Source organism: Rhinolophus sinicus, linkage group LG04, assembly GCF_036562045.2.
Source record: "Rhinolophus sinicus isolate RSC01 linkage group LG04, ASM3656204v1, whole genome shotgun sequence".
NCBI lineage: Eukaryota > Metazoa > Chordata > Mammalia > Chiroptera > Rhinolophidae > Rhinolophus > Rhinolophus sinicus.
The window spans coordinates 127,195,747-127,223,539 of record NC_133754.1 but is presented as its reverse complement, the minus strand read 5'-3'; the positions used below and the strand labels follow the sequence as shown (position 1 = coordinate 127,223,539).

Sequence of the window (27,793 nt, the reverse complement as noted above, 5' to 3'; positions counted from 1 at the left end):
TCATTTAGGGTAGGGAGGAGGGTGAGTTCATCCCTGCCCCCCTGCAGCACTGAATACCCGCTATCACTTCCTCTGTACACCCACAACCCTGTGCTCAGATATTGCGCTAACCCTCTTCATTCCAACTTGCTGTTCCATAAAGACTACTAGTCTCTAGAGCTACACAAATCCCATTTGCTATAAACCTTAATTTTGAGTTATAGTGAATGAAACTTAATAAAATAGAAAATGACATCAGGGCTCCCTATGTTTCTTTTCTCCCCCTCCCCCCCCTTAGGAAAACAACACACTCCATCCTCTGCCATCATTGTGTTCGGGCCCAAACCCCCTTAGGAATCACCACTTCGCCTTGTCTTCAGAGGCTTGGGATCCAAATGTGCTGACATTTCACGGTACTTTCCTACGAAATGGATCTCAAGGGTTTTCCTACAAATGTCTGTCAAAACCTCAGCACCCACTCCTGTGAGTGTGCTACATCCTGTTTTAGAGATGTGAAAGGAAAATGAGTGGTTTTCTCTACACTCTACCCACAGAACACTTCTGACACCAGATATGTGGGTTTTTCCCTCACACCAACCAATTCTCCAACTTCAGTGGCATATCCCACGATTCAGTTCAATTCTGACCCTATCAACCTCACCAAGAATCACCCACAGAACTCATAGAAAAACTTACTTAATGTTTACTCATTTGTTTTAAAAGATACCACTCAGGAATAGCAAAACAGAAGAGATGCATAGGACAAGTTATGGGGAAGCAGCACAGAGCTTCCATGCTCTGTCCAGGCATGCCACCTTCACAGTACCGCAGTGTGTTCACCAACCTGGATGCTGTCTGAAGCCTTTTGGTTAGGGTTTTTAGGGAGTCTCCATCCTAAATCCATCATGGATAGAGGCTATTCAGAAGCCTTCAGCCACCAATCATCTCATTAGCATATAAAAAATTCTTACCACTTTAGATGTTGGAAGGGTTTTAGGAGTTCTGTGCCAGGAAAGGAGGGGAAGCACAGAAACCAAATGGTGTATTTCTTCTTATGTGATGGATGGAAATGCTAGTACAGGAGTACCTGTTCAGAGATTCACAGGAACCAATGGATTGATCACCATACTGAATAATGATGTAACTGAGTGGTGTATACAAGGTGTGATCAAAAGAGATGGTGAATGTTTAAATAAAAAAAATTTATTACATTAAAAGACACATTGCCATTAATCCCCCTCAAAATACTCCACCTCGCTTCAAACACGCTTACTTCATCATTCTTGCCGCTTTCTGAAGCAGTTCTGGAAGTCCTCTTTCGTGAGTGTCTTTAGTTGCACTGTTGTGGCTGCCTCGATGTCCTGAATTGATTCAAAACATTTTCCTTTCATGGTCATTTTGATTTTGGGGAAGAGCCAGAAGTCACATGGTGTCAGATCTGGTGAATAAGGTGGTTGAGGGTACACTGTAGTGTTTTTATTTGACCAAAGCGATGTGTGACATGGAGCGTTGTCATGATGGAGAATGATATACAGCACACTTTAAAATACACCTTCTCTCGACTGTAGCTCACACCTGACTGACTGTATCAAACAAGTTGAAACTTGTCACACATTGTTACTAAGGTTCCATGCACTGCTTCTGATATTGAAGATCCCTGCCTCTCCGTTGGGTGACACTGAGCAGCAGCATTTACCATATTTTTTGATAACAATGGAAAGGCACCGTGTCACACATTGCTTCTAGTATGACAATTTCTGCCAAAAAGAAAAACCCACAAAATTATGGTGTTTCCTCATCTACCTTATTCACCGGATCTGGCACCATGAGATTTCTAGCTCTTCCCCCAAATCAAAATGACTATGAACATTTTGAATTGATTCAGGACATCAAGACAGCCACGGCGGCCCAACTAAAGACACTCAGGAAAGAGGACTTCCAGCACTGCTTCAGAAAGCGACAAGATTGATGGGATAAGTGTGTTCGAATCGAGGGAGAGTATTCTGAAGGGGGATTAATGGCAGTGGGTCTTTTACTGTAATAAACTTTTTTTATTTAAACATTCACTGTATTGTTTGATCACACTTCGTATATGACTGTATTTCGTTATTCTCTATACTTCATATGTTTGAAATATTTCATCTTTTTTTAAAGTAAAGTATAATATCACTTGGCCACCACAAATGAGAATCGGAGTGCAATAAAATGCCCCACAAGCTGAGGGAGCTGGGGGGTTAACCAATGGAGTGCTGCTTAAAGTTTAACACTGTCTTTTGAAGAAAAACCTTGACTTGTAGCATTTTCCAGTTTCTGTGTTGCTAAGTCTCCCGGGGCCATTTTCAAGATACCAACATGATATCACTGAATGTAGAATTGTGGTGAGAATCTCACAGCTGGCTCCTATGAGCCAGGCTGGCTGTGTCCAGCACACCACTGGGGAAGCTGCCAGGGAAGAATAGCTCCCATAGGTAGAGGCAGCACATGCTCAGTACATAAATAACTACAGCTTTTTCTGTGAAATCAACACTGCAGTCTCTTTAGATTTAATCCACAGACCCAGGGGTGGTGAGAGAGGGAGGAAGGAGATGGGAATGGAGAATTTTCTGGATGTCCTCATATGCCTTCCTGCTCTCTGAAGGACTCTATTCCTTTAACCCAGAGATGGCTGTGTTGTCCCTGCCCTTAGTGTTATGCTACAGGCAGCATTAGATAGTTATGTCTCGACCCACCAGCTCTAAGCACACTCTCCTTGTGATAATTTGGGAACACCATATTTGTTCCGTTCAGTATAACGCTTGGTACACTTACTTTTTATACAATAACTAATTTATCATGTTGGCTATAGCTTTCATTTTATTAAGTGTTCTTCAAATGCCAAGCCCAGGGCCAGGTACTTGACAGTCATCATTTCTAATCCTCCTAGTAACCTAGCAAGGTAGCTTTGATTTTCCCTATTCTGTAGAAGAGGAAAACCATTCCTTTCTTAAAATTATCTGCTACCTTTATTCCAATGTGGAGTTCTAAGCCCTGGACACACATCAGTCAATGAAGCAGACCAAGACCTTGCCCTCATGCAGCCTGCAGTCTAGTGGGAAGAGAGTATAGAGAATAAATATCCAATGTCAGATGGTGGTCAGTGCAACAAAGAGAAATCAAGGGTAAAGAAACAGAACGTGACCGAACATAGTGCTGGCGTCGTTGGTGTCCTCGGCGCACTGAGAAGAGCACAGTGGGAGGGAGAGATCATGGGACCCAGAGCGTGTGGGACCCTGTTGCCGTCGGAAAGGGACACATTAAAGAGATTTGAGGAGAAGAATGACATGCTGACACTGAAAAGGACTCACGTACAGAATAGAGTATAGGGAGTAAGAACGAAAGCAGGGAGGCCGGTGGGAGCCTCTTTGAATAATCCAGGCTAGAGATGATGGCGGCTCAGACCAGAGTGGTCTGGTTTGGGATGTGTTTTGAATGCAGAGCTGACAAAACTTATTGACAGATTGGATGTGGGGTGTGGTACAAAGAAAGGCATCAAAGAGGACTGTGAGGTTTCAGGTCTAAGCAAGTAGAAGAATGAATAGAGTTGTATTGACCAAAATGGGGACTAATATAGTAAGAGCAGTTATGGGATGATGGTGGGAAAGGTAGAGTTTAGCTTGAACATGTTAAGTTGTGGATGCCTACATATGCTGGTGGAGTCAGGTAGGTACTAGAATACACGAATCTGTCTGTAACCCAATGGAATGGTCTGGGCTACAGAGATAAATTCGAGAATCATTAAACTGACCAACTCAAAGAGATTACGAGATTGTTCAGAATCAATAAAAGGTGGTACTCCAATGCCCACACTTGTTCATCTCCAGAGTACCCCGGAGACGTGTTCTGTGATCTAACCCCCTGGGTAAATCAGTAGGAGAAAGGTGGGGACCTCAAATCTGTGTTTCAAAAAAGTTTTCTAAGTAATTCTGACACACACACACAGACACACACACACACATTTGTGACAACATGGATGGACCTGAGGGTGTTTGCTAAGTGAAACAAGTTAGACAAAGACAAATATTGTATGATCTCACGTTGTATATGTGGAATCTAACAAAATGAAACTCAGAGATCAGATTGGTGGTTGCCAGAGGCTAGGGGTAGGGGTGGGTAAAATTGGTGAAGGTGATCAAAAAGTACAGATGTCCAGTTATAAGATAAATAAGTCCTGGGGACTTATTTATTCCAAGCAACTTCCTCTTCTGTTCTTTATCTCAGATTTGTATTATCACCTACCCAGGTATTCAGTGTAGCGACGCTAAAGCAGTGTTTCTCAACCTTAGCTGTACATTATAATCACCTAGGGGACTTTAAAAACAGTCGATGGCCATGCCATGTGCCAGACCAATACATCAGGAATTTGGGAGTGGAACACAGCATAGGTGTGTTTTTGTTTGTTTGTTTTCTGCCTGAACTTTTTACTGATTTGTAACATACAAAAACATGCAGTGGTCAGATCTTATGTGTATATCTCAATGAGTTATTACAAATTGATAATCCTGTGTAATCCTAGTTCAAGAAGCATTACTAGCATCCCAGACACCCCCTTCCAGACACAAGCTGCCCTGACTTCTAACACCATACAATTTTGTCTCTTAGAACTTTACTTAAATAGAATCACAGAGCATGTACTCTTTTGATTTGGATTTTTGTGTTCAACTTTATATTTGTTATTGATGTGTGTAGGTGTAATTTTTTTCATTCATTTCTGTATAACATTCTACTGTGAGAATATAGCACATATTCTTTGTCCATTTTCTCACTAATACACATATGGGTGTTTCCATGTTTTTGGCTCTTTGAATTGCCCATTTTTGGACATGTCTGTTATACATGTACACATTTCTGATGGATATGTACCTACAAGTGGAATTGCTGAGGCACAGGGTATATGTCTGCTCAGTTTTAGTAGATACTTCCAAATTGTTTCCCAAAATGTCCTATCAATTCATACTCCACCAGCAGTATTTGAGAGTTCAGCTTATGTCGTGCGGGAGACCCTGCTCGCTGTGCCATTTGTCGTGCGGGAGACCCTGCTCGCTGCGCCATTTCTCATGCAGGGAAGCCTGCGGGGTCTCTGCTCCCGCCCCCCATACAAGAACGCAGGATATGGTGAGGCCAAAAAGGAACACCCACGGAGCCATAGGTAGGGGAGTCATACCACTATATTCTCTCTGGCGGCACTATACTCTCACTGGAGGCTGGATCCACACTGTCCGCAAACCGCCATCCACGCTTGCCAGCCCAGCCGCCATCTTCTTGCTAGCCCCCATTCTTCTCTCTCTCTCTCTGCTAGCGTAGCCACAGCAGTTATATTAGCGGCTAATTGGCTAACTGGCTACAGCTGACGGCCAATCAGCCACAGCTGACGGCCATCTACTACCCGAGCCAGCACTCCTCCACGTGAGGCCGAGAACCTGGAAACTACTCTCTGGGGCTCCGCCCCCACACTCCACCCCTACAGGCTCTCGCCTCACAATCTACGCGACAAGCGTCTTCCGCGAGGGGCCCTGTGCGAGGAGCCTGAAGGTGAATGCAATATCCTGGACATAGCCAGGCTCTCTGGGCACAGCCAGGGTTTCTCAGGGCACCACCAGTGCTTCTGGGCACGGCCAGACTTCCTGGACTTCTTAGGGTACCACTAGTTTCCCCGGGCACAGCTAGGATTTCTCAGGGCACTGCCACTCTCTGTGGGCACAGCCACACTTCCTGGACACAGCCAGGGCTCTCAGGGCACTGCCACTCTCTGTGGGCACAGCCACACTTCCTGGACACAGCCAGGGCTCTCAGGGCACTGCCACTCTCTCTGTGCCTCTCAGGGTACCCTGCTGGAACAACAGCGACTCACAATCAAGGTGCTTACATATTCTCAATGGCGGCCAGTCAAGAGACAAAAGCAAATATCCCCCAGTTCCACTAACAACAGTTCCCAAACAAACAGTCAAGCGGTCCATTAAATTAGGGATGGAAGGCAATTCCCCATAGTCCATAGTCATTCGCCAGGGCTGTCCTGGGGTGAGGGACGACCTTGACCTCACCCTCATCTCCCACGGAGGACTCAGCAAGCGTTACCACCTGGGACTATAAGTCCTGCATCCGGGCTGCCTGAGCAGGAACTTCCCTGGCCCACAGGGCTGCAACGACCTTCGCTTTCTCTGGCCTGTACTGGTTGGGGAACCGTCCACATCTTTCCACCTCTCCACGGGGCTCCATCTCTGCAGCAGCTGCATGGCTTTTCCTGTGCTGGTGGGAGAACCGTCCACGTCCTCCCACCCCTCCACGGGGGTCCAGCTCTCCGGCAGCTGCTCCTGCTGGTCTTCCAGAGACTCAGTGTTCATACACACAAACTGCTCCACCGTTCTTTGCAGAGCTTTGGCCGGCACCATACCCTGCTCGCTGCGCCATTTGTCGTGCGGGAGACCCTGCTCGCTGCGCCATTTGTCACGCAGGGAAGCCTGCGGGGTCTCTGCTCCCGCTCCCCATACAAGAACGCAGGATATGGTGAGGCCAAAAAGGAACACCCACGGAGCCATAGGTAGGGGAGTCATACCACTATATTCTCTCTGGCGGCACTATACTCTCACTGGAGGCAGGATCCACACTGTCCGCAAACCGCCATCCACACTTGCCAGCCCAGCCGCCATCTTCTTGCTAGCCCCCATTCTTCTCTCTCTTCTCTGTTCTTCTCTCTCTGCTAGCGTAGCCACAGCAGTTATATTGGCGGCTAATTGGCTAACTGGCTACAGCTGACGGCCAATCAGCCACAGCTGACGGCCATCTACTACCCGAGCCAGCACTCCTCCACGTGAGGCCGAGAGCCTGGAAACTACTTTCTGGGGCTCTGTCCCCACAGCTTGTTCTATACTCTCTAAACACTTGATGTTTTCTGTATTTTTTTTTTCACTTTAACCATTCTTATGGGTATGTTTCGGTGTGACTGTATTTGCATTGCCAAAATAACTAATGAAGTTGAACATCTTTTAGATGCTAATTAGATATTTAGATATCTTCTTTTGTGACGTGTCTGTTCAGATCTCTTACCCTTATTTTTTTTTAATTGGGCTATTGTTTTCTTATTAGGAGTTTCTTAATAGGAGTTTGTTATTCTGCATGCAAATTCTACTTTGATAAAAGTACTGTGAATGTCTTTAACTCGCTTTGTTGGTTGCTTTTTAACTCTAAGACGTTCTTTTGAAAGAAGGGGGTTCTTAATTTTAATATAGTCCACTTTATAAATACTTTTCTTTATTGATAATGTTTTTTAACCTATTTTAAGAAGTATTTGCATGCTCTCCAAGCCATGAATATGTTCTCCTATATCATTTTCTAGAAGTTGTGCTGTATTTCCTTCCGTAATTACATCTGCAACCCACCTGGAATTGATTTTAGTTAGGCATAGTATGAGATGGAGTCATGAGTCAGTATTTTTCCTTATGGAATTTAGAAGATCCAGTACCAATTCTGAAGGAATCAATAATTTAAAAACTCCTCAGGTGATTCTAATGGGCAGCCCACCATTGCCCAAACATCATCCCAGATGTCCCTCTTCTTTCTCCTCGTATTTAATCAGTCATCTGGTCCTGTTCTACTCTCCAAAGGATTCTGTAATTAATCTATTTTTCTCCTCTTTCCTTAGGACTCATGTATTACAGTATTCTCGTAATACTGTAATAGTTGTCTTCCCACTTTGGGAAGATGCCTTCCTTCCCACTTCCTATTTTCCCTGTATTAATGATAGGAATCTTTTTTGCCAAACCTAAATCTAATTTAATTTGAATTAAAGCCCCTTTAAAGGGCTAGATTTTAAATAACTCTGTGGGGACAGAGCCCCAGAAAGTAGTTTACAGGCTCTCGGCCTCACGTGGAGGGGTGCTGGCTCGGGTAGTAGATGGCCGTCAGCTGTGGCTGATTGGCCGTCAGCTGTAGCCAGTTAGCCAATTAGCCGCTGGTATAACTGCTGCGGCTACGAAGGAGAGCGGAGGGGAGTGGAGGAGAGTGAAAGAGAGTCGTCGGTGGGTTGCAGACAAAACGGACAGCAGGTCGCACGTCCAGTGAACCCAGCCTCCAGTGAGACCGTAGTGGTATGACTCCCCTACCTATGGCTCCGTGGGTGTTCCTTTTTGGCCTCACCATATCCTGCGTTATGTGGGGAGCGGGACCAGAGACCCTGCAGGCCTCCCCGCACGACAACTCTCTGTCAGAAACCTCGGCTGGGAATCATTGTCTACAAATAGAATCTAAGCATGATGTTGAAGGCCCTCCACAGCCCAGTTCACAGCCTTTGCAGCCTCTTTCCCTAAAGCACAGGCCTTTTGAAGTTTCCAAATACATCAGGCACTTTCATGTACCTTTGCTTATTGTCTCCAGATGCCTGGAATGTCCTTTCCAATGGCTCTCCCTTTACAGCCCATTCTTGAGCACAGCTCAAGTGTCACCTGTTTCGTGCGCCTTCCCAGCCTAACTCTTCGAGGCAGAAGGCATTGCTCTCTTCTGTGACATGGATACTGCTTTATAACCTTGTCCACAGGATGGCCCGTGTCTGACTGTATCGCAGTGAGTGGAGTGGGTCTCTCCAAGTACATACCCAGCTCACTGGCAGCAGAGGCTGGGCCTGGCTTCTCTCAGAGTCTCCCTAGCGTAGTTCCTTTCACATAGTAGGTGCTTCATAAATACTTGTTTTGCTCATCTTTATCACAGAAAAAAAAAATGTTTAAAAGCAGCTTATTAGTAAGTAGCAATTCAGTCAGGCAGTGCAAATTCAGAATTTTTCTTTATGGGGGAATACCTAATTGTTTCCATTGTAATTTATTGATTGGTTCTTCATAATTGGATCTGTTTTATTCCTCAGCTAGGGCTCATCATTTGGCTTGGGAACCTTCTTCTGTTGGGGGAAATGGGAGCCTATTTCCTGATTGTAGGAGTTTGGGTGATTAGTTTCTTATCATTTTCACATAAAGCAGTTTTTTATGGTGTCCTTCAGAGGTGAATTACTTCCCAAGCGTCAGTATTAATAAGAGTGAATGGGAAGTGGGAGTCCCCTCATCTGCACTTTAGGAAATGGAGTCAGAAGAAATGAAAGACCCAGCAGCCTCAAAATTCTTAAACTCCAGTGTGTGTGAGGGAAGCACGGCCGGCCAGGTGCTGTCAGCATGGCCTGTTGGCCCAACCCATCCTGTCAGATCGCAGAGTCAGTGTATAATTAGGGCTTATCAGCAGCCTCTAGCTTTATTCAGAGCATCATAGGAGGTCTCTGTGCTTTTAAACAGTGCAGTCGTTTTCTCAGGATTAGGAAAACAGGTATATTTGCAGAAGAATTTTATAAAAAATTAAAACTTTTAAATGAAATCATTCAGCTCACAATTTATAATTAAGCACCTGCTGTATGCTTGGCACTGTGCTGGAATTCAACAGGATACCGTTTCTCAAGTTGTAGCAGGAAACAGACATGCTGAAAAAAAAGAAATAAAATATCATGTGAGATATGATCAGTGTATGTCCGACACAGTGGAGACATAAAATGAGGGAAGGAGTCACTTACAGTTAAAGGCAGAAGAGGTAAAGGGTGATTAGGAAATACTTTATAGAAGAGGTGTCCCTAGGATTGTGTGAGGCAGGTAGAGAGAGGGAAGGCTGCTCCAAGAAGAGCGACAGTTCTAGCAACTTCAGGAAACTGCCAGAAGTTTCCTGTGGCTGAAGGCCAGGGTACACTTTCTTTGAGAAGTCTTATATCTAAGAAGGGTCACCTTACGTAAGGGAACATGGAAGAGGTTTAGGAATTAATATTTTTTTTTTCCTCTCAGCTTTTTATGGATGAAGACCCTGAGACTCAGAGAGGTTAAGTAACTCATGCAGAATCACACAGTGAACTTACCAGCATGTCTGGCTGTCATGCGGGGAGGCCTGCAGGGTCTCTGGTCCCGCTCCCCATACAAGAACGCAGGACATGGTGAGGCCAAAAAGGAACACCCACGGAGCCATAGGTAGGGGAGTCATACCACTATATTCTCTCTGGCGGCACTATACTCTCACTGGAGGCTGGATCCACACTGTCTTCAAACCACCATCCACACTTGCCAGCCCAGCCGCCATCTTCTTGCTAGCCCCCATTCTTCCTCCCTTCTCTCTCCTTCTCCCTCCTCGTAGCCACAGCAGTTATATTGTGGCCAATGGCTCACTGGTTACAGCTGACGGCCAACTAGCCACAGCTGATGGCCATGCAATCACAGTTGGCCATTTACTACCTGAGCCAGCACCTGTCTATGTGAGGCCGAGAGCCTGGAAACTACTCTCTGGGGCTCCGCCCCCACACTGGCACTCAGAAATAACCAACATTTATTGAATGTTTACCATATGCCAGCATTGTAACATACAGTATGTTATTTAGTCCTTACATCAGCCTAACCCAATGAGAGTCAGGTACCAATTTTACAGAGACGGTAACGAGGCCCAAAATCACCTGGCAAGAAATAGAGCCAGCATTTGGACTCAGACAGTCTAGCTCCCGAGTCTGCATCTTAATCCCACTTTGTTCAACTGGTTCTCCTTTCTGGTATTTTCCCCATAATTAGCAGCTAACGCCTTCCGACCTATAGTTATTCTCTCTCTTTTATGACTATCCTGAAAGCATAGATTTGCAGAAGTGAAATATGGACAGTCAGTTTTATTGACTCACTTTCAGGGCTCTCTCTCAAGGATAGATCGTAATTTTTTGTCAGTTGCGATATTAGACCATCAAACACTGTGTCAGGCAGGGTTAAATCAGGACAGCAAAGCCATTGCGGATATTATGGAATAACAGATTTAGTATGAGAATCAGAGTTTGTACACTTATGGGAAGATCTGGATAAATAAAGGTCAAAAAAGTGGAGCTGAAGAATCAGCAAAAGGTCACTGATCAGCCCTGGCCCAAGTGAAAGAGCGTGGGGATCTGGAAGGTAGGTAGGCAGGTCCCACTGCTGGGTGAGCACGACTGCAAACGGCTCTGGTGTGGAAGGTTGTGGAAGGTTGTTGGCTCTCCCAGGTTACTACCTCTGAAAGTTTACAGCCAATGGTGTGTGGCAGGCCTGAGATCACTGTTGGGCAGCAGAAGCAGCATTTGAGAAGAAGAGCTGGATCCAGAGCAGGGAAGCGTGAGGACAGCTGCAACCCATTTCCACCTCTGCCTCAGTCTCTCACCTCTTCTCACCAGTCACAGCTGGTGAAGAATATTGAGGCTGCTGCTTTACCTTCACCTCCCACATCTGGTACATCGTCACTTTGGACCAGTTCTAAATGGGAAATGTGGGGAAGAGCCTCTGGGAAATGCAGTTCCTGATACAACCGAGGTGACAGTGCAGCTGTCCGGCACAGATCTCACAGACAAGAGAGCATGGTAGGGAAAGGAAGGAGTGCGTGCTCCTGTCTCCCTGTCTGTCGCGTGTGTCTCTGCTAGTTATGCTTTTTGCTCTTGATCATTGAGCACTGATAACACACTTACAAATGAGGTGTATTTTTTCAGGGATGCACAGCTAGTAAGATTAGGAGCCTGGATTTTCACCTGTTTGTATAAGCCCAATGCTAACATTTATTTTAACACGCTGTGCTGCTGTCCATGAAAGACAAGACTTGTTTTCCTGTTTGTTTATTTGGTTTAAGAAGTAAAAATGTTAAAAACTGAGATTTAGCACAAGGGCTGAGTTTTCAACTTTCCCAGCTAGTTAACCTCACTAGATAAGCAGCCTTAAGAGAGACTGAGCGGTGACTCACGCAGACGCTGCTTTTAGGTCAGAGGAAAATAACTGTTGGCAGGGCGAGCAGAGCTTCTGTTTTACTCTCAGCAGAGCTTCGATTTCCCTTCGGCTGTGCCCAGAATTAGAAAGCTCGTCAGGGATTATGCTTTAGAGTTGGGAGATGATTTTAGATTGAGCTTTAGGCAAAGCCCCTGTTTGTCTTCCATAAAAGATAGCACAGATTTGGGGGCCAGAAAAAGAAACTGCCATTTTTAGTAGAACACAAAACAATGGGAGCCCTTTTTGGGGAACAGATCAGCCTTTTATGGGCATCCTAATTTTACTTCCTGCTGTTGAAATTCATCTGATACATTTCACCTAGAATGTGGACTCATCAAGCCCATTCCTAGGATGGCGTTTTTCTGATGGCATTTCACCTGTTAATCCTTATTACCTTTTCCCAGCCAGTTCTCTCTACACCAGTGAACGTATTTTTTTTTTTTACTTGAGCTTTTTTGGTTGAAAGGCCCTTGAGGTTAGAGCAGCGCCTAGATTGTCAAGGTACTGTGAATATTGTTTTTCCTGAGGGAAGAAGAAATGGGAAATATTTTAAATTTAGTTGTTTTTTTAAATATATAATGGAAGTAATACATGCACATATTCTAAAAATCGTATAGTTTTACAAAGATTTTTTTACAGAAAGCAGTAGTCCCGTGGAGTTGCATCCTTTCCCTCATTTCCATGTCCCGGAAGCAACACTGTTAAGACCCTTTTGACTGTTCCTTTGGGTTTTGTTTCTAATCTTGCAATGAGATGCTTATATTGCTCCTTCTTGGTTTTCCAATCCTAGGTGTTTTCTGTTTGATTCCCTTTTGAAAGATGAGAATTGTTTGCTCTTTTCTTGTTTTCCCATTCTTCCACATCCTTTCCCTCTTTCATTTCACTAGTACGTTTAAAAGCCAGTCTCTTCAAAAATTTACATTTTATGCCCTTGTAAATTTGTACAAAGCTGGGACATGTAGAATAATAACCCTATATTTCCTTTCTTAAACAGCCTTTTTGTTTTTTCCTGGAATTAATAACTTTTTTTTTTCATTTTTTAACCTTTTGTGTATGTTTCACTAATTCTTTCCCAAACTCTCTGCCACACATACGAATTTCCTCTCAATACGTTGAAAATTGTCAGGTGTTCGCCATCTTTGAGGTATCCGATGCTGCATTCTGGATTAGTTAATGTCTTAGATTGGGTTTCCCCAGAAGCAAACCGTGAGGCAAGGAGTTGAGCACAAGAGGTTGATTGGGGAGGTGATTCCAGAAAACCCTGTTAGGGGAGTAGGGAAGGAGAAGAGGCCAGTGAAGGAGACATTAGAAAGCAAGGTACAGTGGTGTGCAACTGCAACTTGATCCCGCTGGGGGACATGGGGCGCTCACAGCTCCTTTATAGCTCATGGCTCCCTGAACTGTACATACCTAGTTATGTGTAGTATCAACTACAGCGCCTTATGCTTGATGCACAATGACCATCTTGAGACCTCCCTTTGTCATTTTCACCACTTTCCTTATATTGGATCCCTTTTTCTAGATTTCATACCTGTCTCTTGATTTACACCTTCCTTTTGGTAGAGTACCTCTTCTATTAGCTTGGGAAGAATAAATTGTGACCTTCCTGTGCACTTCAAAATATCATTATTCTACCGTTATACTTCACTGATAATTTGAGTGTAGAATTGTAGATTATTTTCTCTAAGAAATTAGGAGTCATTGCTCCATTGTTTTCTGAGGAAATTTCTCATGTTCATGGTTTTCTTATGTTCAGTTTTCTTCTTATTCTTGACATTTTGTGTGTAACCTATTTTTCCTCTCTGAAGGTTTTAGGAACTTCTCTTTGTCTCCAGTTTTATGAAATTCCATATTACGGGTCCTTGGTATGGACCCTTTGATCCATAGTGCTGGATGTTCAATGGACTCTTTCAATCTGGAAACACATGTTCGTTAGTTTGAGGAAATTTTCTTGAACTTTAAAAGGAACTTCTTGCTTTTCTCTTTTTGTGTTATTCCTTTTTTGGAATTTCTATTATTCAGCTGCCAGACCTGGACGGATCCTGATTTTATGTTTGCTTTCTGAATTTTTATCTCTCTCTCTCTCTCTCTCTCTCTCTCTCTCTCTCTGTTTTTTGTTTGTTTGTTTGTTTTTTATTTTATTTATTTATTTATTTATTTTTTTGGTTGTCGCTGTTCTACTTTGGGGCAGGGGGATTTGCTTCAACTTTATTATCTTTGCTTCTGTTGATTTTTAAATTGTATGTTTTATTTAAATTCTTTGCTCTCCAGGTATCTCCTTTCTTTCAATTCATTTGGTACCTCTTATCATCTAGTTGTTGCTTATTTCTCTTTGACCTGCTGTTGTTCCTCCTCTGTGTCCCCCCAGTACCCTGTATGTGTTAGCCATCATTGCTTTTATCATGTCTGTTGCCACTGTCTGTTTATCTGATGCCTCACTAGACTGTGAGCACCTTGAGGGCAGGGGCTGGGTCTTTCCTGGATTTCAGTTATGGCTTCTTACAGAAAAGCCTTGGAAAATATACTCTCATGCTCTCTTCCCTGCCAAAAAAGTGTAATCATGTGGCATTTTCAGTTTTTGAAATTGAACATGTATGATACACTTTTCTATGAAAAGCAGAGTAAATAAATGTGAGTTTAATGTTTTTTTTTCAAGTTAACACCAGGCTTTGCATATTGCTTTTAGCCTAACTGCTACTTACTATGTGATTCTAAGTTTCAAGACACTTCCCTCCGCAAGCTTGCTTTGCAGTGCCTCACTCCCATACACTAGGGAGATGCTTCTGTGACGCAATGTAATCCCCCGAATGACACTTAGTATATACACTTCACTCTACTTGCTTTTCAAATAGATGCTACCCTCAGTTCACTCTAAACTTTGTAAAGGAGGGGCCATAGCTGTCCTGGTCATTGTGACATGCCTGGTGCTGGGAATGGAGGGGGGTCCTCTCATGAGAACTCTCCTCATCTCCAGTCTCGACCTTTGAAGCCCAAAATCGAAATAAAAGCCTATTTGAAACAAATGTTGAAGATGAAATGTCAGTCGCGGGATGCTGGAAGTGCCTTTAGCTGTGATTCTCTTGGGTTTCCATGCCGAGGGCATCCTGGGCGCAGCCCCAGGTTAATGGACAGCCCCAACGCTAATAATTAACCTGAGGAGCGCTGGTATCCTAGCATCAAGTAAATCATTGATTTTAACAGTGTATTAATAAAGCAGTTTCTTCTTCTAAAACTGGAATTGCTTTCTAGTCATCTTCTTTTACAAAAATAAAAGCAAATAAGTAATTAAAACCCTGTCTTTGTGACACAGAACTAATGTTCAAATGCAGTATGTGCTAGAGAAATGACTAAGTATTTTTCACGAACACAGTGTTTCTGTCCTTCCTGGGTGTGTTTACCGTCAGAATCTTAGTTAAGTGTTTTGGGAAATAGTTCTATGTTATACATGGTGTAAGTGAAACATGGCCTAAGGCCCACACTGCAAGAATTAATTAATTTCCTTCTTTAGTCCATAGATGCCTAGATTTGAAATTCTAAACTAGAATCCTAAAACGCAGAGAGCACATAATCCAGTAGTTTTCAAAATGCTTTCTATGGGGCCGTCCATCTTCACGAAGTCACTGCCAGGGTCACCACATGGAGAAAGGACCGGAACGAGCCCAGAAAGAGGGAAAGAGCACATGAGGATAGGATCTTCACCGGGAAGAGCTTTGACTTTTCTGTTAAAGTCCTTATAAGATTTGGAGAGAAAGGGAGAGTTTAGTGATTAAAAAAATAAATAAATAAAAATCTACCTCTACCCGTACCTATGAAGCAACCCTCACATATTGTCGACGAAGACACTGAAGCTAGGAAGGTGAAGTTACTGTTTTCAGTGGCTGAGCTGGTTTACAGACTGGTTGAGGCCTGATTCTCTATCCAGCCCTGTTTCTGCTTGATCACATTTCCTACTTTGAAAGCTTTTTGTCTCTTTGCCTTCAGCTTCCAGAGCTAAACTCAGCATGATCAACACCATGTCAAAAATCCGTGGCCAGGAGAAAGGGCCAGGCTACCCTCAGGCGGAAGCACTGCTCGCAGAGGCCATGCTCAAGTTCGGAAGAGAGCTTGGGGATGAATGCAACTTTGGTAACCAGTGCTTTCTCACATTTTAATTCTTTCCTTTGTCCACAGGGGTGTTAGTGCCCGAAGGAAACTCTGTAGGAAAGTATTCAAACCATTTGATATTTTAATTCTCAGTTAGCCTTGTGCTTGTAGGCCAAACATTTGTTTTCAGAGTTGTTTCATCATTTTTAGTGTGATTCGGTGTAGAAGTTTTATGTATGTTCTTTTTCCTTGTTGAGATCCAAGTCTTGACAGTAGCTGGTTGATATATCCAGATGTCTGGACACTTACTCTTGAGTGTGTCTGGCAGTAACTGGATATCAGGGCAGAGCAAATTGTCACGATGAGCATGATGCAATACCCTGCCCCCTGAGCTTTCTCTCAGAGCTCTGCCCTTTTGTATGTGGTACCTAATTCTACTATCCCAGGTGAGATACCAGGTATATTATTCCTTCCCCTCTCCATCCTCTGATCCTCAGCTACCATACTAAACCCCTTCCTTTTTCATCCCATTGTGATGTGAGGTCTTAGCAAACGCCTGTTTTTCCTGGTTGAACTCAGTTATCTGTTCCTGCTATTAACTTCTGCTAAATGTATTGGCCTTAAGCAGGTTCCCTATTAAGGAATGCTGGTAATTACAAGGGAGGGCAGGGAGCTTCTCAAATTGCTTTTCAAAGGAAAAGCAGAATTGTATAAGAGACACCACCTGCTTAGCGGGCACTGAGTCTTGCCGGTATGAATTGTCTAAGGTGGAATACACACTGTTCTCTGGAGGGCATTATATACTTACTGTCTCTTAGCTCAGTTGTCTTCAGAAGACAAGCCGAAATCCATGGGTTTTCCTCTGTGATGGGCCCTGTTATTCCAAATGCATTTTACTCTGTTCTTTAACATGCAAGGGCTTCATTCTCCCCTCCAGGCCCAGCGCTCGGTGAGGTAGGGGAGGCCATGCGGGAGCTCTCGGAGGTGAAAGACTCTTTAGACATGGAAGTAAAGCAAAACTTCATTGATCCCCTTCAGAATCTTCATGACAAAGATCTGAGGGAAATTCAGGTATCTGCAACTAGTCCTTTGGGGAGTGGGCAGTTTCAATTATATACATGCAGGTGCCCTTTTCCTTAAGAAATCCGTTTTCAATGCATGTTGTCAGCCCTGAGCATGTGAATTGCAAAACAGTCTAGGCAGATAAATTGAGGGAAACCAGAAATGCAATACTTTTTGCCCCACTATTAGGACTGTTCCACTCACGAATATTACATTTGATTTCTCCACTTTCAATTTTCAAGATTTTTAAAGCTTTTTCTCTCCAGACGGGTAATACCCTTTCCCTTGTAATACACAATTTTATGAATTATTTTATGGTTTTCTGGGCTGATTTCACCCTCTAAAATGTTAGCTGTACCAGTTGTTAGCTTCAACACATAGTGATTCTGTCACTCTATAAACACATAGTTTTCTGTCTTTATAACAGTTACTAGGATTGAGGAAGAGTACCCGACTGTTCTCTTTCTAAGACACGTAGAACAGTTGCGCTGTTCCAAATAAAGCACAACAGGCTTTAACTCTATCTAGGTGTGTCATGTTTGTTCATTCCTTCAACAAATATTTGTTGAGCCTGTCAGAAATTTAATTTTCTTTATTGTGAACTGGCCGTCTCCTGGATCTCCTTTTTCTGGGTGAAATCTCCTTCAGCCCTACCACTTGCTCAACGTTGCATAGTTAGTAAGTGGCTGACTCACTCTAAGTCTAAAATGTAACTCTGACCTAGTACTCTGCCCTACAGCTGACTGCAAGTGCACATGTTTTAGAGCAGCATTCCTTCCAAAGGAATAAACATTTAGCTTGGATCAGAACATGGACCAGAGGCAGGAAGGTCTAAGATACGTTTCTTGTTTCTTTCCTTCTCATTTCTTTACTACCCCACCTCTGTTTCCTTCTCCTTCCCTTTCTTTCTGTACACACCCAGGATCCAGGGAAAAACCAGCACGTTCTCCCACCCATTAGTAGTGGAACACAGCATCCCTTAGGAAAAACACTTTGTAGCTTTGGGAAACTACTTTTCCACTTGGTTACTAAAGCTGTTGGGCAGAGACGGGGCAGCCACGTGGTAGGAGGGACCGAAGTGCAGTGTGGGGCATTAGGCCCCTCTAAGTCCCTTCCAAGTTAGGTTTCGTGCCTGAGTGTCCAATGGGAGACTTAAACTAATGATTGTTTCCCTGAAAGCTGCTTCAGTCAACTAGAATAAGTGCTACTATATAGAGTCCTAGGCCACAGGCCTTGATATTACCACTTAGATGATCAGGAATCTGTATTTTAAGTAAGCATTTAATAGTAATTAATAAGGTGATTCTAATAGATTGGATAACCACAAAGATAAGTCCTTTCTAGCGCTAATGCTCTATGATTCAAAAAAGCAAGAAGGCCATTTTCTCACTTCATTTCAAGGAAAGTGTTTTTTATATCCTGCCTTCTCATGAGATACCATTTCTTCTGAAGATGGGGCTTGTGGGCCCTTGGTGCCTGTACATTCCACATGTGTAGGGCGTGTTGACATATCCCCAGCTTCTGTCAGGGGAGGGAAAGACATATTGCAGCTTGGCTTTGCCCCAGCTAAGGCAGAAACTAAAGGGCACTTGTATCTCCCACAATTTCTTTCTTGCTTGTAATTATTTTTAAAGATATTTTCCCACATGTAGCCTTTGGAAGCATTTGCCCCACTGATGCATGTTTCTTTACTTTTCTGGAGACGTGATATTTTAGAATTTAGCCTGTCTTATTTTGCAAGATAATAGGCATGATGTTAAAGTGAGCTGTACGTAGGCCTTTTCCATGAGTCCTTTCCAAAGCATATTCCTGCCCGTGACTTTTTCAGCATCATCTAAAGAAGCTGGAGGGTCGACGGCTGGACTTCGATTATAAGAAGAAACGACAAGGCAAGATTCCAGATGAAGAGCTCCGTCAAGCTCTGGAGAAATTTGATGAGTCTAAAGAAATTGCTGAGTCAAGCATGTTCAATCTCTTAGAGATGGATGTGAGTTACTCTCTTGTGGTTTTTAATTGAATCTTGCCATTGAGGCACAAGATTAGTGTTCCAAAGGATTATATAATTAACCATGCTAATATCTGATCACACTATGTGGTGAGAACTTCAGTAGATAGTTATTTCTTTTAAATATTTTGAAACTATAAAGTAGATGGAGAAATGGTAAAATTTTTTTCTGTATTCCTATTGTTTGATTTAACTACATTTTTATCTACTAATGATCTTAAAATATTCCTAATAGCAGGGAAATAAAGAATGTGTCTGATGATCCACATATCATCAAATAGCTCAGAAAAACACTCTGTTGAAAGGCAGAGCGCATTGACTTCAGGTTGTATGAGAATATCGACTAAACTGCATTTAGAAGTGAGCGTCCAATGTAGGTTGAGATGTTCTGTATTTTGACTTTTTTTCAAAAGGTAATTTCAATTGAGATTGATGATTGTGGTATACACATGGATATTACATTTGGGGCGCGCTTTCACATTTCCAGAGGACTATGTTATTATCCGTGGCTCTGAAAGTTACATTCCGACCACTTATACCATAAAACCTGGTAATTAGCTTTCCTGCCCTTGCTCCCCACCTGTGGTCCCATCAGTTGTTGACCAGCTTCTGCCAGGATGTTTACAGAGCCTTTGTGTACTCATCACGTAACTGCTTTGCCCTGAGTGCTGGGCACAGGGAAGGTGTGCTGACCACATCCAGACTTTCCCACCACCCAGAGACACTGCAGGTTTGTGTTTCTGTTTATGTACAACAACTTGTCCGCCTACTTACTGCAGAGGAATGCTGTAGGAATGAGGGGTGACCTGAATGAAGCGCTCCTTCCTTGTTCCCAGGGCTGCAAAATGCAGGAGGCAGCATTGCCTCTGTTGACGTGGAGGCCACTAGTCAACCAGAACACAACACAAGCTGCCAAATGGAGGGTAACCAAGGATGCTTAGACTATTAGCGCTGGAATGAACCCAAAGGTCACTTGACCCAACTCCTTTATATTACAGATGAGGCTCAGAGAGGACAAAAGATTTTCCATCACACTATACTGCCTCCCATGGTGCCTCATGTGAGAAATCAATATTCACATTTTTATTAACAGCACTAATATTGACTTAGCATGAAAAGTATAGGGAGCAATGAGTCCTTTCATCAATGTGTTTTTTTCCTATAGGAAATCAATAAAATCAGCCAAACCCTCATCAGAAGTTTCTAGCTAAGCATGAGGCTGTTTGGTGAGAGTTATGTGATCGTCAGGATTCTGACTTGAGTTGCTTCTCCTCATGGTATTGGAGTTTCCAAGCATACGGGCACTTTATCTTTTATCGATTTGGAGCCTGTAAAACTCTGTGTCTTAGCCTGGCTCACCACATGGTCATGGCATGACCGAGCACAGGGCTCTGTGTCAGGGGCAGCTCTGTCTTATGTGCCAGATAGTAGAGGCTGCATAAGGACAGAAACGTGGTAACTAAGGCGTGATTTCCTCCTACTGGTCTGCAGATCGAACAGGTGAGCCAGCTCTCTGCGCTCGTCCAGGCCCAGCTGGAGTACCATAAGCAGGCCGTCCAGATCCTGCAGCAAGTCACCGTCAGACTGGAAGAAAGGTATTTTACAGCTCCCTGCATTTCACCACTCCATTTTCTTGCCGTGGCATGATGTGTGAAAAAATAATGAAAATAATAGAGAGGATACATTTGAAGAAAAACTTCTGCTCAAATTCCTGTTGATCCTACAAAGGCAACTGTGGATCATTCGTTTAGATTTTATTTTGTCTTGTGCTTTGTTTTACTTTGTTCTGTTGAAGCTAATCTAGTATTTATAAGAGCTCGATACTTGGATTATCTTTTAGTTGCCTCTGCAGGGACATCAGGATGCTCCAGTGATGATGGATGCAGCTTACTGGTCATCAGTTCTGTGTGGGTCCTAAAGGCATGTCCTCATCGCTCATATAACAGCCCTGTAGACTGAGTATCGTTCGCCTCATATAACGGATGAGCAACCTGAGGCTCAGGGACATGAAGTAGCCCTGGGTCATACAGTGGTCCCGTGGGGTTCATGAACAAGCTGAACCTGTTTGAGAACTTGGATCTTTTCACACTTTGTGTTTCCCTGACTGGTGACAAAGTGCAACTGCAGGGGGCTGCTTTCTTATGCCTGCAGCAGGGCTGTGGTAGTTTTCTTCATGAATGGGGCTCCCTGGCGTGTGGGGGAAGCCTGCACAGCTGTGTTACTTTATTTAGGCAGATTAAACAGGATGATTTCGCTAACGTCCCTACGTCAAAGGGTCACCTCAGCAGCCTTTATTCTCAGCTCATGGCCAAAATAGACTCAATAGCTGATGAGATGGCTAAATGCACAACGAAGCCTCCAGCCATTGTACTGCGCTGGGGAAACGGCCTCACGTTCCCGTTATTCCATCTGGCCAGCCTCTTCCTCTCTTCAGTATCTTCCCTGATTAGTGCTTTGATTGTGCATCTTCCCACAGTGCACCCTTGTGGAAATGTGTGTAACATTTTGAAGCCTCTAGAAAGGTTTAAAAACATGCACTTCAACATGCTAAAGAAATATTATATGTGTTTGTGCTATCATCTGCTATCACCATACCTTAAATTCTCCCACCCTTGCAGATCTCTTGTACACTTTGCTTAGTGAACAACTGAAACTGTGCAAAATACTTAGGGGTGTGCAGAATACACTTACTGGCATTTCTTTCCCCCTTCCTATATCACAAACTGCTCACTGCTCTCAGAGCACGCAGTGTTTCCTCCTTTCTTCTCTCTAAACCTTCTCAAGCTCTACATGGACAGGTAGACGCCCCCCGCCCCCCCCCCCGCCCCCATGTTCCTGTAGCATTTTGTTCATATCTCCATAACAGCATTTACTTCAATTTATGGTAATTGGTTGTTTATGTTATGTCTCCCCTACAGACCATACGTTGCTTCAGGGCAAGAATTGTGCCTTATTCATCTTTGTGTGCCTGACACTTAGCACACTGCAAAGTGAGCTCTGAATAAGTGAGGGAGGAAGTGAGGGATTGAGAGGAAGGAGGAAGACAGGAAAGCAAGGGTATGACCATAAAGGGACATTACCGAAAGGAGAGGCATCGTCACATAAGAAAATGAAGGAACCTTTTCAGATTTCCCCTGCTCCACAGTGGTAGATTGGTGGGTGACCCAAGCATTTCCCAGATTTTAATGCTTTTCTTTTTGCATCTTAATTGGCTACATACTCTTTTTTCTCCCCTTTTTTCTTTTCAATACAGAATAAGACAAGCTTCATCTCAGCCTAGAAGGGAGTATCAGCCTAAACCGAGGATGAGCCTGGAGTTTCCAACGGGAGACAGTACTCAACCCAACGGGGGCCTCTCCCACACAGGCACCCCCAAACCTACAGGTAAGGAGCTGAGACTTACAGACCCCATTACATGGGCCTTGGGCACATCCCACTGACACTTTTCCAGAAATTCTAGGAGCAGTCCAACCTGGCAGCATAGGAAATATACAGTGGTAGATTTCCTACAGGCTGGTTTTATCAGGTAGAAACTATTTTAAAGGACTCTTCCTTCTTTTCTCATTGATCATTTATTTTCCTTTGTTTCCCTTTTCTGTCATCTATAAAACTGTTGTGTCCCTTGTCCCCTTTTCTCTCACTCCCCATCATCAATACACTCTTCAACTCCTAACTAACACATTTGATTTTGATCCTCCTATGTGGTCATATCATCACCTTAACATGTCAGTTTGGTGCTGGGATGCCGTTGTTTTTTCTGTTTTTCCCCTTCTGTGTTTCCAGCATGCATACGAGTGAATGCCCCTGGGCAATGTATGCCCACATATACTCACGTATACCCCACAGGCAGCAGCTCCAAGAACATGCTGAGTTGGCTTTCTTGAGTCACAGGAGCATATGTGTGAATATATTTGCAGATGAATATATTTTGAATCTCAACATCTGCTAGATTTCCCTACTCCTCTCACCATCCAAACAGTTCATCGTGTCATGGTTACTGAAGGTGGTTCAATAAAAGCTGAAATGTACTTTCTGTCAGGAATATTGATATATACCCAATATGTATTCTTTTCTTTGGCATCACTGCTCTGCACCCCGTACTCACAATTTAGACAAAAGCTAGTGCTTGACATATTTTCAACCTTAAGATATGCCTGGTTGAAGAAGTGGAAACCATCTTTTACTGGATATGGATTTTAAAGAGAAGCAGCTTTCTACTGTCTTTCCTGTATCTCCAGTGGTTGATTTTCTACAGCAGGACACTCTCTACCGTGTTTCCCTGAAAACAAGTCCTCAGCGCTAATGTGTCTTTTGGAGCAAAAATTAATATAATACGCAGTATTATATTATATTATATTGGGCACAGTATTATTATATTATATTATATTACATTACATTATATTATATCCGGTATTATATATTATATCATATCATATCATATATCATATCATGTAAGACCTGGTCTTAGATTATAGTAAAATAAGACCGGGTCTTATATTAATTTTTGCCCCAAAAGATGAATTAGAGCTGATTGTCCGGTTAGGTCTTATTTTCGGGGAAACAGGGTATGAGTGAGATGTTCTTAGGAGACTACGCAGGGCAAAGGAAGGTTGGGATGACAGTTGGGGCCCTCTGCCCTTGTGTTCACCTCTAGTGTTCAGACACAGTGTGGGGTATAGACAGGAGTGGCCCTTGGAAGTTAACTGGCTACAAGGACTAGTCATATAAGTTATGTGTAACTCACTTCTTCCTGCTCAGAAACCAGTCACATATTTCACTCTTCTTTCTGCTTTCTTTTAGTAAGAAAATATATTTCCTTTAAAGCCATGTCGATGGCATGGGAGTTGTATGCACTTTTCTGAGTCACATGCCATATTAATATATTTGGTCATTTAACATAGATACCTTTTAAGACAGGACTCTATCTTTCATTATTTTACTCAAGGTAAAGTACATTATTGTTTATATGCCGTAATGCTGATGCACTTCCCATATTTATACATGCAACAGTTTACAAAGGGTAAATTATGTAATTTTTTTTGCATAATCTCATTTACTAGGTATAATAGTACTGTGAAGTGAGCTGTTAGACAAAGAAACTAAGAGTGAAGTGCCTTGGGCAAAGTCACACAGAGTTCAAATTTGAATCCAGTGTTTTCTGTTTTGTTTTCACCACATTATAGCCGATTTTCAGAGGTTGGACTATTTCTTCTTAAAAAGTGAGAACCGCACTGTTATTCTGAGGTTGCAAAGCATCGTACTTAACTGTGCTATTTCACATGTTCAGAAGTTTTAAAATGCTAACATGGAAAGAATTGTGGTCCTGCTGTGTTATGTACCTAAATCTCCTTCAAACTCATTAAGTTGTTGAGTTTCCCATTACCGGGCATTGTCAGAAAGGCAGCAAGCCTTCGTAGATTCTGTTGTACATATCACAAGAATAGATGTGGCCATTTTTCATACTGGAAACAGAAAACAGGAATCCAACAACTTCCAGTAATCTGAGAAAGCTTCTGAAGACTGGTGAGGGGAGATGTCATGCAGCAGACTGGGAGCTAGTAGAAAGAGGACGCTTCGGTGGGAAGGGGCGCGTGGGGGGAATCTAAGGGGACAGCAGGCGGGTGTCACAGATGATAGATATGCGAGTTAAATTCCCCTTGTCTTCCTGTGTTCTTCTCTCCTGCTCTGACTCAGGTGTCCCAATGGATCAGCCCTGCTGCCGAGCTCTATACGACTTTGAACCTGAAAATGAAGGGGAATTGGGGTTTAAAGAGGGTGATATCATCACACTCACTAACCAAATTGATGAGAACTGGTATGAGGGGATGCTTCATGGCCAGTCAGGCTTCTTCCCCATCAATTATGTGGAAATTCTGGTTGCCCTGCCCCATTAGTGTGTAACGCGCTGGCTCACCTCCTCTTGACCCAGATAGTCACGTTTTACCACTGCTTTGGTAATGCAGCTTACAACACATCCCAAGTGCAGGCCGCAGTGGTCCAAGTCATCAAGCCCCACCAAGTATTTGTGGTTGACGTGTGTGACCCCAAAAGAGTCATGGTGATGGATGGTATCTTCTCAGCCTGGGGGGCATGGCATGTGCTTTTGAAATACCATCTAAGGCCAGCCAGTCAGAGAGCTGCTGTTCACACAGTTCTCAGGAGGCTGTGGCTTCTTAGAATAATGACCATGAGCCACATCCCAGAAAAACCATCCTACTGAAGATATTATCTATCACCCAGGGGCCATCTCCAGGTCTCAGGTTCTCCATTTGAACAGGTGAAAGTCTTGGCTTTCACATTGTCCCCTCCCAAATATGTGAGTCACAGAATTGTGGAAGAAAGCCTCCCTCACCAGCAAATTGTCTTCTGGTCTGAATGAGCTATTCCCTTGATGCTGTTGGTAGAAAAAGTGTTGAGTGTGGACTCAACGCCTTCTCTGAAAACATTCACCTTTCTTCCTCCCACCACCTATCTCTGAGGTACAGCCAGTTCTCTTCCCTCCCTGCTACTAAAGCCAAAGGGAAACTCCCATTTTATTTCTAAGTAAAACAAGTAGTAATCAGCATATTGTGGAAGGGGTTGAAAAGAGGAGACTCTCCTTTATGAGGAATCGGGAAGAGATCTGATTTCCAAGCTTAAATTTCTTGCTGCACAGAAATGGTATCTGTATTTAGGGCATTTCTGAAGGTACTGGGAAGAGGGAACAACTATTTCACTTCAGTTTTATTTATGAGTTATGTGTTTCATGAATCCATTCGGCACCGAGACCCAAGGAGAAAAACAGTAGAGATCATTCTTCCGTTAGTTCATAGACCAAGAAACAGTAAATACCTTTTCTTTACACTTTCACCTTGTGTTCTTTGAACATCATTTGTGCATATTCTGCCCTCAATGAGGACCAAATAAAGATGATTTTTGTGTTTAGCAGTTTAAGATGCGTGGCTGCATATGCAAAACTCTTTCCCAATTCAGTCGTTACTTTTATCTCTGTCCCTTCGATCTCATCTTCTTTTTGTGTGTACAGTGCTGTGTGTAAATATATGAGTGTTTTCTTTTGTACCAGTCATTATAGCCCTGTTAGTTTCTATCCAGAGTTCTATTTATCTAGCTATGCAGATTCTCTGAGAGGTTTGACGTGCTGCTTCGGATGTGCCACCTGCGGTAGTGGATTATGTGGAGTGAAAGGCAAATCTTACTGCTTAATGTACAAACTCTTACCACGGGAAGCATCGCTGTTTCCAATAAACATTGCTGAAGACAGAACCAAAGGCTCTGGCCCTTTATTTTGTGTCAGTTTTTTTGGTCCTATAGTGGGTGGACTATAAGGCCCATTTCCCCGTTGTCTTTGATGCAACCATACCAGACCTGGTTCCAACCTCAGATGCACTTCTCTGTAAGCAAGGAAAGTTCTGTCATCAAGGATCAAGCCAGCCTGGACACTGGTAACTTCTCGATAACCCCAGAGAGGAGGAAATTTTGGAGAGAGGATCTGAAAGTGGGAAGAAGAGGTCTTCTAGAAGTTGAATGAGTTATCATCAATGGTGATATTAGAAAACTATAATGTTCAGAGGGGCAAATAAAATATATTTCAACCAGCCTTTTTCCTTTCGGGTTTAAAGAGAAAGAAATACACAAGGAAATACCGTGTTTCCCTGAAAATAAGACCGGGTCTTATATTAAGATGTGCTCCAAAAGACACATTAGGGCTTATGTTCAGGGGATGTCATCCTGAAAAATCATGCTAGGGCTTATTTTCCGGTTAGGTCTTATTTTTCAGGGAAACACATTACTAACTGGTCAAAAGCCAGCATTGTTTCTCTTGGTGTGTATATGTGAGTATGGGGAGGCGCTGGAGGGAGGTTTAGGGGTGGGGATAGAGAAACAGTCCACACAAAATATGTATTTCCCAAGCTCCTGAGAAAATAAACATGTTCTTTATGTATTGGGTGCCGTTTGTATTCTTCCACATGGAGGCAAATACTCCAGACATCAAGTTTTAATCTAATATACTAAGTTCTACATGTGAACCACTCTAACATGAAAATAATATTTTTGCTAGCTACATGAGTTAGAGTATCACAGATAAATTCTTAAAACCAATTTTAAAAAGATATTACCAATGACATTATTATGAGTGGAGAAAATCCAGAAGGATCACAGATAAACTATTAGATTCAATAAGCAAATTTAATAGGATTACTGGATATAAGATCAATATCTAAAAAAAATTTCTATATGCTAGTAACAAATAAATAGAAAAAATGGATTTAAAAATGTATCATTTACAAAGACATCAAGAAAATCAAACTCACAAGTATAAATCTAATAATTATATGCAATTTTTGCATAGACAATTATGAAACATGTTTGAGAAAAAATAAAGAAGACTTTAATAAGGCAAGAGATATTCTGTGTTTATGGACTGGAAAACTCAACATATAAAGATGTTATTTGTCCCCATTTGATCTATAGATTTAGTGCAATTTCAACCAAAATCTCAGTTTTTCTGTGTGTGTAAAACTTGACAAGCATGTTATAAAATGTATGTGGAACTGCAAAGAGATATTTCTTCTTGAAGAACAATGAAGTTGAAAGACTTACTATTTCTGTATATTAAACATAAAGTCATAATAATTAGGATAGTGTGGTGTTGATGCAATGATAGGAAAAACGATACCTGTGCAGAAGAGCAAATCCAGAAAGAGACATATATATATTCAACCATATTTGAACTAATAAAGCATTCCGCTGCCTTTAAAGTCACACATTCACATGAGTCTGTGCCTGTGTAATAGCTCTGTGACTCCAAAAGGAAACTAATAGCAAGAGCCTGCACTGAATAGAGTAATCTCCTTAT

The 27,793-nt window shown here is 42.8% G+C and overlaps 1 protein-coding gene across 5 annotated transcripts in view; it reads left to right on the top strand.

The window, feature by feature from the left end:
- Positions 1-26,204, top strand: part of SH3GL2 (SH3 domain containing GRB2 like 2, endophilin A1) — a 190,792-nt gene extending 164,588 nt beyond the window's left edge. For all 5 annotated transcript variants that reach the window (XM_074330341.1, XM_074330344.1, XM_074330342.1 and 2 more), the window contains 6 exons: positions 15,768-15,911; positions 16,807-16,940; positions 18,760-18,918; positions 20,428-20,531; positions 22,190-22,320; positions 24,631-26,204. In XM_074330341.1, the coding sequence (XP_074186442.1) occupies positions 15,768-15,911; positions 16,807-16,940; positions 18,760-18,918; positions 20,428-20,531; positions 22,190-22,320; positions 24,631-24,830 (872 nt within the window). In that variant the 3' untranslated portion in view covers positions 24,831-26,204. The remainder of the gene's footprint in view (positions 1-15,767; positions 15,912-16,806; positions 16,941-18,759; positions 18,919-20,427; positions 20,532-22,189; positions 22,321-24,630) is intronic.
- Positions 26,205-27,793: the final 1,589 nt, after the last annotated feature.